The 11,527-nt window shown below is 35.0% G+C and overlaps 1 protein-coding gene across 1 annotated transcript; it reads left to right on the top strand.

Moving 5' to 3' along the window:
* The first annotated feature begins 9,835 nt into the window (after nt 1-9,835).
* LOC100919756 (olfactory receptor 8A1) lies at nt 9,836-10,925 on the top strand. Its single transcript, XM_012545117.3, has one exon. It carries the CDS (start codon nt 9,996-9,998, stop codon nt 10,923-10,925), a length of 930 nt encoding a protein of 309 aa, XP_012400571.1. The 5' UTR covers nt 9,836-9,995.
* Nucleotides 10,926-11,527: the final 602 nt, after the last annotated feature.

Here is an 11,527-nt window from a genome sequence, read left to right as displayed (position 1 = left end):
CATTTTTCTTCCTCCTATACTGTCTTCCCTTTCCCTAATTTTAAGAAAGAAATACAAGATATTTTTTTCTCCATCTAATCTTTATTATTGCATTGCCAAAATTATATCAATTTTAACCATCTGAAGGTTGGCTAATACTACTGGTGAAATCTCAAGGTAAGATCATTATACTTCATACAATGTTTTTTGCTATAGTTACCCAATTTTATTGAGTTATTATTTATTTCTTCTATTTGGGCATAAAAGTTAGACTGTTATCCCTTAGAATTTCCCCCAAACAATATTAATGGGTAAACATATAGTGGATAAAAAGATTCATAACAATTGAAGATCTTCCTTTCTTCAAGTACCTTAATTTGATGATAATGGAATATACAAAGTGACTTTTTTCAATTTCCACAATTTTTTCCTCTTCTTTTCTTCTCATTTACTCTACCTTCCCCTTTTCTTCCCTTAATTCTCTTACCTTACCTCCATTCCTCTTCTATCTTTACTTCTCCCTCTATTTTTTTATAATTTTTTGCTACCACAAAAGTGTGATAATTAATATTTTCACATATATGGAACCTTTCTATCTGTCTTTGACTTCCTTGGAGAATAGGTCCAGTAGTAGGATCAAGGTATATGAAGAATTTAGGCCTTTTATGACATAATTCCAAATTATTTTCCAGAATGGCTAGACCAATTCACAACTCCAGTAACAATGTATTTGTTTGCCTACCTTAGCTCCAACTCTTCTAATGTTAACTAGTTTCTTCTTTTATTATATTTGGCAATTCATTAAATGTAAATTACAACCTCAGGGTTGTTTTAATTTGTATTTCTTTTATTCATTCTTTGGAATATTCTTTCATATAGTTGTTCATAGCTTTCAGTTCTTATAAAAGAACAATGTTCTTGTTCCTATCCTTTGATCACTTATTTGGAAAATGATTCTAGGTCACATATCTGTGGAGATATGGAGGCTGGAATTATTATTTCCTTGGCACAGGGAACTCCCAGTGAGGAAGTTTCTTCTACCAGTGAAGATCACCATTAGCTCTGCAACTTAGAGGATTGAATGGCAAACTAAGTTACTGCCCAGGGTTCACACAATTATTGTGTCTTATAAGAGGAACTTAAAGCCAATTCTTCCTGACTCTGAGACCAATTTTCTATCCACTGGCAGTACTGTCTCTCATATTTGTGTTAATTCCCTATATATCTTGCATATTAGATCCTTATTAGAGATATGTGATACAAAGACATTTTTTCTCAGTTGAGTTTCCTTTCTAATCCTAGGTATACTAATTTGGTTCATGCAAAAAAAATTTTAATTTTATGTAGTCAAAATTGTATTTATGATCACCACTAAAGAAATCAAAGATCTATACCCCACTATATCCCAAAATTGTTTTTGGTAACTTGTGAATTAAAAATTCTTGCCCTGGATATAGTTGTACAAAAGGTCTCTCACTACTTAAAACATGACCTTTTATATTTAGGTCACTTAGTCACTTGAAATTTATTATGGAATATGATATAAGATAAGATGAATATATAAGATATATTTCCTGCCAAACTGCTTTCAGGTTTTTCCAGTAGTTCTCATCACCTAAGGAAGGGAGGTGGTGCAGGAGAGGGAGAACTGACCTTGGAGTAAAGAAGACCTCAGTTCAAATCCTACCTCAGATACTTTCTCTCTGCATAACGTTGGTCAAGTCACAACCTCTCTCAACCTTAATTTCCTCATCTGTAAATAGAATAACAGCACTTACCTTCAGAATTGTGTGGATCAGAGAAATAATATTTGTAAAGTACTTTGCAAACCTTAAAATGTTATATAAATACTATCTAGTATTATTAAAACTAATGCTTTTTCCATTATACCATGCTACATAAACACCTACCCTTAATTTCATTCTTCTGAATTATTTTCAGCACGACTTAAGTAGAATACAAATTTTTAAGAAACTTTTCATCTTTATAAGTTTGCCCAGAATTCTAGGACCTCTAGTCAGGAGTGCTATCAAATATCCTCATGGATAGTTTCCATTTGCCATTTGATCATTATAATAATTGAAGCAACTTAATTGATTTCTGCTTAAAACTTATCATTCGCAAGACTTTACTTATTCTTCCATCTCTAGACTCTTTCCCATCTTCCTCTCACAAAAAGGAAAAGCACAAAGAAAATGGTCTATACAAATAGATCCTGTAATGGTATTTGCTTCTTGAATTTGAAGAGAGCTCCTCTAGCTCCCTCCTATATACAATCAGTCCTAATCTCTCAGTAATCAGGTTTATCTAATGTCAAATGTGAAGAAACAGTTGACCTTAGCACCTAGTGATCAAAAATAATCAGTGAACAGTGAACTCTGTTCAATGCAATGAGCAACTTTGATTCCAGAATATTGATAATGAAATCTGCTATCCATATTGCAACAGAAGTGATGGACTAAAGATGCAAAATGAGAGATGTTTCTTTCGGCACAACTAAGAATTTTAAGCAACTCACTTCTTCTCTCTGGGCATCAGGTTCCACATCTGTAAGATGAAAGGACTGGACAAATTTACTACTAATGTCCCTAGTAGCTCTGACCATCTCTAAGTCTCACTGAACACAGATAGCTCCAGAGGAGAAAGTAAGGCTGGTGACTATGGTCCTTCTTAAGAACATAGGACAAACAACCACCTATGAATAAGACAAATTGTCCATAGGGACCCAAATGGCCATTTCCAATTAGGCAAGCTTCTTCCTTCTTCCTTTCCTTTCCTTTTTTTTCCTTTTTCCTTTCCTTTTGTCTTTCTTTTTTTCTTCTTTCCTCTCCCTCTGTTCATATATGGTATCATACCCTTACCTGCAGGTGCTCTGCCCAAAGGAGTATACATTTTGATCACTGAATTCTCAAAAAAATATCTTGGGGTTTAGGGAAGATTTTTTTAAGGAACATGCCTTAAACCCAATTCATTCTGGTTCTCATTGATTGAACAACAACAGGCCCCAATCCAAGCTCCACTTGGTCTCTGTTTGGGCCCTGATGGCCCAGAATGAATGTAAATAGCAATTTATTTATTTCTGTTTTGGCCAGAAACCTTGAGGGTCTTCCCCTCCCAGACTGATGTTTGTTAACAAGGTAAAAGGCTGCTTTTTGCTTCATTTCTTATTTACTCTTAATTATTGATTGGGTGTTATTTTAGTCAAATTGAGAACTGGGAAAGACCTTAGCTTAAAAAGGACAAGGTACCAGGTCTTCCTCTGCATGCAGAGGCATCTCCAAGTAGTCCTGATCTGTATATGGCTCTAGATGGTTTGCACAGCCCTCCCTCACTTAAATCCAATTCACTTGCAAGTCATAGAGTCACCTTCCTAATGTCATGCATGGTGCCCTTTCAGAACAAAGGACAAACAAAAATTCCTGTTAATTAATTATTTTGATCTATATATTTCAGGGTCCTTTATTAACAACTGTAGGTCTCTTCTAATTTTCATAGCCCAACCTCTGACATAAAAAGTTTTACATTAAAGGGAAACCAAAAAGGAAGAGGAAAAGCATTTCTACATAGATTATAGAACTGGGCCAGGAACTATGCTGTGTTTTTTATACAAATGTTATACAAATGATTCTCCCATCAGCCCTACAAGGTTGGTGCTGTTATTATCTCCATTTTACAGTAGAGAAAACTGGAGCAAAAAGATGTTAAGTTGCTTGCCTAGGAACATGTAGTTGGGAACAAAAGCTATAATAATTCAAAACTAGAAGCTAGTAACTTGATAAAGGTGTCTTGACTCCAAGTCTAGCACTCTAGCCCCTATACCACCTATGTGCCTCAAAGAACTTAAATTCCATAAACAGAAAGGGTGGTTTGGTTTTTCCATAGAGAACCTATAGGCTAGATACCAGGACTGTGCAATTGCCAACAAAGGTCTTTCCTTCCATGACTTTTTTTTTCATTTTTTTTTCACTGAGGCAATTGGGGTTAAGTGACTTGCCCAGGGTCACTCAGCTAGGAAGTGTTAAGTGTCTAAGACTAGATTTAAACTTAGGTCCTCCTGACTTCAGGGCTGGTGCTCTATCCACGTGCAGTGCACCACCTCGCTGCCTCCCTTTCATGATTTTACATGTAGTCTATATTATTTCTAATTCCACCCAGCTGCCTTCCCTGAACTACTTTGGTCCCAAAGAACTATCAGGTTTCATCAAATTCTCCAGGTTTTCCTCTCTCCTAAAGCTAAGCCACTCTTTTATTTATTCTGACTTTCAATCAATAAATCTATCTTGACTCTTAAAAACCACAAAATTCTCTCAATTTACTAACCTCTCACTTTTACCTTTTGCCTGCTGCTATGGCCACAATATAGGTGCTCCCTGCTCAGCTGAAACTAGGTGTCATTCTTTGAGCTAAAATGCTTGCTACTAAATGCTTCCATTCTTTATCATACTTATTCTTATTCAAGAAGAGTCCAGATTTTATTGAAGAGAGCATCCCTCAACATAGATTCCCAACCTCTCCATGTTTTAGTAGATAATCTTTAGGATTTGCAGCACCTACTTTAGGGATGAGAGTCTGTTTTTCATCAGATAACAGACACAAACACGGTCTAGTACTCTACATCACTCTCAAAACTACTCCACCTTAATGAAATGTACCAAAACTTTTCTTGTACAGGCAAAATCTTTAATAACTTGAGGTCACCTTTACACCAAATAGTGGGACTCTAATTAGAATTTTAGTGCAGCAAGTATTAGCAAAGCAAACAAAGTTATTTATTTATAGAAAACAATAACTTGTCCATACCACTGACAGTATTTGTTTTTCTATAAAACAGGAAATTTTTCTTTATAATTTTATTATCTATATATGGATTTAAGGACTCAACAAAATTTTACAGGCACTACTGATACTAATTGCCATCAGACCACTAACGATAAAATTGTGTTCCCTGTGGTTTTCAGGATTCACCTTTCAGTTCAGTATCTAGTTCTCATTTCCCATCCTCTGTTTCAACTGGAAAATATGTCCCCAAAAGAGAAAATAATATTTCATTGAGTTGTTGGGACCTCAAATCTACAAAGAATACTAAGGACAAAGTCTAAGCAACTAATATGAACACAATTCAAGGAAAAACACCTACTAGACATTATTATGCTAGGCACAGGGAATAGAAATCAACACAGTCCTTATTCTCAAAAAGCTAAGAATCTACCAGAATCAAAGTTCTCAGATCCTCTCAATACAGAACAATGTGCTATTTTTTTAAATAGAAAATGGCAATTCTGCCCTATAAATCTTCTCCCAATCTTAGATATGGGCATATTTGGATATTTCATTAACTAAAGTTACCCTTATTTAGCTATATTATGCAAACATACATCATCCTCTTAGTGCTGCAAATTAGAAACACAAGTAGATTTCTCAAAATGGATTGGAGCAGATAAGATAGATATCAAATTTGAAGTTTCAAGATTTGAATCAAAGATTTTTCATTATCCTTCACTGTTACATTCAATTGGTTACTAAATGCCAATTCTACTTCCATTATGTCACTTTCATACCCTTTTGTTTCTGTATACCAAGGAGCTTAACCTGTCTCCATTTCCACTATTATCTCCCTTAATTTACAACCTTATTACCTATCCTTATTACTTTTCATACTATTATTATTACCTGGCCTCTTGCTTCGGTCTCTTTCCTCTTCACTTCATCCCTTGTCATCATTGATAAAGCAGTCTTATAAAACACAGACAGATCTGACCAACTCATTCTTCTACCCAAGGACTTTCAGAGGATCTTTTTATTTACCAAATCAAATACAAACTATTTAGTCTGACATTCAAAGTTCTCTACAATCTGATTCCAATCTATCTTTCTAGATTTATTTTGCAAACTGGTATATGTGTTGTTCCCAGATCTCACCTCTCTTCTATCTTAAGCCTGCCTGCAATAGACTTTCTCTCATTTCCTTTTTTCCTTCAAAATCAAACTCAAAAGGTACTTACTCGATAATACCCTGTATGACTCTCCAAGCTAAGTGAAATCTTCATTCCCAAATTATTCAGGTGCCCCTGAATGGACCTATACATTTAATGATCTTTAACTACTATTACACTTCTAGATCATTCCTATAAATATTTTGTAGAGTAGGCATATGGGAGATAATTACAGATATCTTCTCAATTATTCTTTTCAAAAGTAATAGCATACATGATTGTTTTCAAATTTTTCCTAACAGGTATATTAATGTCCTAAAAACCGTGGCACCTAAAACATTCCTAGATGTGTATTTAGTTTCTTTCCATCCTTGTTGTTTTTAATGTCATGTCTACTTCTTCATAGAGAACACCAGGAACCATGATTTTAGATTCCAAATATGATGGTTCTACAGTCATTGGTGGATAGAATCATTTATCATAATAACTATGACAGATATTTTCTATTTATTTCTTCTTTCCAGTTTCATCCTTAAATGTTCTTGGGATAATCTGACTTAATTAGGCCTCTGTCAAGTTTTCTCTAAATCTATTTTTTCTTTTTACTATTTCTATCATAGTCAGAAAGATTTCTTCTAATCCATTATCACCATGTTTCTCTATAAAATTTTACAAATGATTTTATATTCAATCAACTAGTCAACAAATATTTATTAAGCACCTACTATGAATTACACACAATACTAGATACCAGGGATGCAAAAATAATAGCAAGAGAATCCTTGTCCTGCAGGACATTATATTTTACTGATGGGATACAAATTTCATCCTCTATAAATAAATGCAATATAAATCAAATAAATTCAAAATCTTGGGAGCAAGGAACAAGATCTGACAACTAAAGGAATTAGAAAAGTCCTCTTGAATGAGATTGAGATTTCCTAGAGGTATAGTCAAGGAAGGAGAGCCTTCCAGACATAGGGAACAGCCTGAAAAACACACACACACACACACACACACACACACACACACACACACAAAAGAAACTGGAATGTAGTATATAGGGGATGACAAGTAGGCTAATTTGGCGAGTTCATTAGAACATGTAATATTAGATTTGGCTGGATTAGCAAGATTCTTCTCATAAACAAATGCTTCTTTTACACATGTTACATAAGTCTCTTAAATTTCAGGTCTTTTAGTTTTGGCAATAAATCATCTTGGCAGATTTTACTCAATTCACACTCTCACAAATTCTTATTTGAAAAAAGGAATATAAGTTCATTAAGTAAACATAATTAAAATATGCAATCATAACATTGAAGAAACTTTAGGTCACAGACAAGCTCATCAAAATAGGACTTAATTCTATCAGAAATCTAATTTAGGGAATTAGCTTTTTAAAAAGTTAATTGATATCTTTTGCTTATACATTATTTTTACATTTCTTAATATATCCCTCCCCTATGCTTCTACTCAGAAAGCTATCCCTTATAAGAGAGAATAAAAATGAAAGAGAAAAAATTCAATAAAACTAACATTAACAGACTCTAAAAGTATGTGCAATATTCACCCAGTATCCCTGATATCTGCAAAGAAGCAGAGAAAGGCAAATTTTTTTCACTCCTTTTTCTAGGCCAAATTTCTTGGTCATTAAAATTATTAATCATTCATGTATAGTTATTTTCGTTCTTTACATTTACATTGTTGTAATTCTTATATATTATTTTCCTGGCTTTGTTTACTACCCTCTGTATCAGTACACATAAATCTTCCAATGTTACTCCAAATTTCTTTATATTCATCATTTCTTACAGTACAGTACCTTGCATTCATATACTAATTTGCTTAGTTGTTCTCCTAATCAACAAGCAGCAACTTTATTTCTAACTCTTCACTTTCAAAAGGCAGTAGTGATAAAGGTAGTCACAGCACCGAGGGAACAGTTGCCTGAAACCAGTGCCAATGCCAAGGACAGGGTTGGGAGTCTTTCTGGAAGCCCATGGCTCCTCTCTCTTGATCCCCCTTCTCTAAGGGCTAGACAAGCGCTGGTAGAAATGGACTAGATTCAAGCTATAAAAAGGGCCAGGGTAGCTGAGAACAGTAGTAATCTAACTAGGATTGGACCCACCAGGAGTAGGCTGGGCATTTGTGCTAGCTGAGAAAGGCAGTGATGGAGGGCCTCAGTAGGTTCAATAGATTAGGGCAGCAAGAAGGCTCTGAGGAAACTGCATCTGAAAACAGGAAAGTGAGGCTTCTAGGTCCAAAGGAATGAGGGAAAATAATAAACAATAAGCATTTACTTAAGCACTGACTGTGTTCCAGGCATAAGGAACAAAAAGATAAAACTGAAAGAGCTTAAAATATGGGCAGGAGTGACATGTACCTATATAACTTTAAGGAAGCACTGTTGTGCTCATGAGGTAGAGGTACTGTGCCCATTCTATTCTCTAGTAACAAATGCAATATAAATCAAATAAATTCAAAATCTTGGGAGCAAGGAACAAGATCTGACAACTAAAGGAATTAGAAAAGTCCTCTTGAATGATATTGAGATTCTCTTCTGATCAGGCATTTAGGTGTTCTGGACTAAATTCTACCTTCCTAGCATCTAATGGGTATAAGAGGGACAAGGCTGGTAAGGAGACTTCGTTTTCTCATATTCTCTGGCTCACTGAATTTCTAACCCATAATTCCAGGAACAAATTATTTAAAATTTAGGTTTAAGCATATGTTTGAATTTTCCCTAAAAAGTGGGAGTAGAAAGGTATTCAATGTATAATATCAGATATAGAAGTCATTTATTTCCTAGGCACATAATAAATGCTTTAAAAAAAAGCCTCTCACAATTTATTGACATTAAGATTTAAAACAGTATTCATAACTGAATTCATACCTTGTTCAGTTATTCAATATTCAGTTAGAGTACTAAGAAAGGTATAACTATATATACATATGTACACACATGTGTATATGTGCATACATGTATATATATATATACACAGATGATATATGTGCATATACATAAATAGGTCACTTGTAGGGGAATAGGAGTAGACAGATAAAGGCTTAGACCTTCATATTCATCTGTTTAAAAAACTCTTAGTGGAAACTACCTCTAGCAGTGAAGTATATGAAATCTTCAGGGATATATTTTAGAAAAATGCCTAAGACACTGAAAAGTAAATAACCCACAGTCACACAACTAGGATAAGCAGGATTTGAAACTAGGTTTTTCCTTACTACAAGGCTAGACCTCTATATTTTATGGCAAATTGTTTCTAATTGTACCTCATAATCAACCATGTTTGTTTTCACTATCTCGCTTGCAATTACAGAAAAATAAGGTACAAAGTTAGGTAAGGTCCAAAGGATGACAGCTAGATAATGCATTGAATACAGTGCTGTATTCAAAAAAGATCTAAATCCCAGCCTTACTTACAAACTATGTGACTATGAGCAAGTCAATGTCTGCCTCAGTTTCTTCAGCTGTAAAATGAGAATAATAATATCTTATTTGTAGAGTGGCTGTGAAGATGAAGTGAGATAATATTTGTAGAGCATTTTGCAAACTTTAACATGCTATATAAATCCTAACTATGTTCCTATAAGCCCCAGGTAACAGATTCAAATGAAATCTCTTGAAATAAGCAGCATACTTCTTTTCCAAAACCTGTCAGCGAAAAAAGTTTCTGGCAATGGATGAGTCAGGAAGCTGAATGGATGAAACAATGAAAGAATAATTCTAGAGCAGAGGAAAATGGGGAGGAGAAATTAAAGTACTGAGAGAGAAAAGATAGGCACAGAGCTAGAATTTTACACAGAACAAGATATTCAAAGATCTTGATAGATCTTGACAGCACATGAAGTGTGCTATCACATAAAGTGAAATACATACACACATACACACACACACACACACACATATTCTTGCAGAGAAATGGAGACAGATCTAATGAGGAAGTAGGATCTTGGTTTATAAGCTACCAACTCTGTCACACTCTCTGTTGAGTAGAAATAGAAGCACTCTTTAATGTGGTTCTTCTCTCCATTTCCAGATTCTCCATCCTTACTCAAAAGAAAATGGCAGCAGAAAATCACTCAACAGTGACTGAGTTTATCCTTGCAGGATTAACAGATCGTACAGAATACCAACTCCCTCTTTTCTTTCTGTTCCTTGGGATCTATATGATCACTATGGTGGGAAACCTAGGCATGATCACACTCATTGGGCTGAATTCCAACCTTCATACCCCCATGTACTATTTCCTCAGCAATTTGTCATTTGTCGATCTCTGCTACTCTTCTGTTACTACTCCCAAGATGTTAGGAAATTTTGTATTGGAGAAAAACACAATCTCTTATCGAGGGTGCATGACTCAGCTCTATTTTTTCATTGTATTTGTTGTTGCTGAGTGCTACATGCTGACGGTGATGGCATATGATCGTTATGTAGCCATCTGTAGTCCACTGCTCTATAAGGTCATCATGTCCCACCATATCTGCTTCATACTGGTAGCCATAGTGTATATAATGGGATTCATTGGTTCAACAGTAGAGACAATCCTTATGTTGAAATTGTCTTATTGTAAATTACTCATCAGTCATTACTTCTGTGATATCCTCCCTCTCATGAAACTTTCCTGCACCAGTACCTATGATATTGAAATGGTGATTTTCTTTTTGGCTGGATTTAACATCATAGCAACCAGCTTAACAGTCCTTGTTTCTTATGTTTTCATCCTCTCCAGCATCCTCCGCATCCGCTCCACTGAAGGCAGGTCCAAAGCCTTCAGCACCTGCAGCTCCCACATTGTAGCTGTTGGTCTATTTTATGGGTCCACTGCATTCATGTATTTAAAACCTTCAAAAGCCAGTTCCCTAGCCCAAGAAAATGTAGCTTCTGTATTTTATACCACAGTGATCCCCATGTTAAACCCCCTAATCTATAGCCTGAGGAACAAAGAGGTAAAAGCTGCCTTGCAAAAAACCTTGAGGAAAAATATGTTCTGATGCAAGTAGCATTATTATCCCCTATTATTCAACATATTAGTTAAAGAACATGTTGTTATAAGGGAAAACAAGGAAACCCTTAGAAGTTTTAAATTATGAGAATGAAGAGTGAACAGTTCTCCCCAAGTGAACAATTCTCCCCAAGTCTATTTTTCTTCTGCAAGGTAAGACTCATGCAAAAGACTATAGACACACTTCTACCCCCAAAAGCATAACAATAATCCTTAAAAACTCAACCAATCACTTCTAAGCATATTTCAAACAAGCAAACTAAAACACTAAAGTCAACAGTCACATAAATTGCCAACTGTGATTTTTCCTCAAATCTCTTCATAACTTGGAATTTGGAGGAAAATCTGAAATGTAGCATAAAAGAAAATTTTTCTTCCTCTACATTCAAGGAGGAAAAAATCATTTTATAATCCTTAAAATGCAGAGGACAATGAATCTCCAATTTTCATGTTAGAATGCTGTATGACAGAAGACCTTGAACAAAGCCCAGGAGAAAAACAAAACCTGCTTAGGATGATTGCAGGAACCAAATCCACCTAAGGAATTGAACCTCTGCTGCCATTCATTCTTTCTTTGTTTTCAAGATAATA

This window comes from Sarcophilus harrisii, chromosome 3 (assembly GCF_902635505.1).
Source record: "Sarcophilus harrisii chromosome 3, mSarHar1.11, whole genome shotgun sequence".
In the NCBI taxonomy this organism is placed as follows: Eukaryota; Metazoa; Chordata; class Mammalia; order Dasyuromorphia; family Dasyuridae; genus Sarcophilus; species Sarcophilus harrisii.
This window is presented reverse-complemented; position numbering and strand designations above follow the sequence as displayed.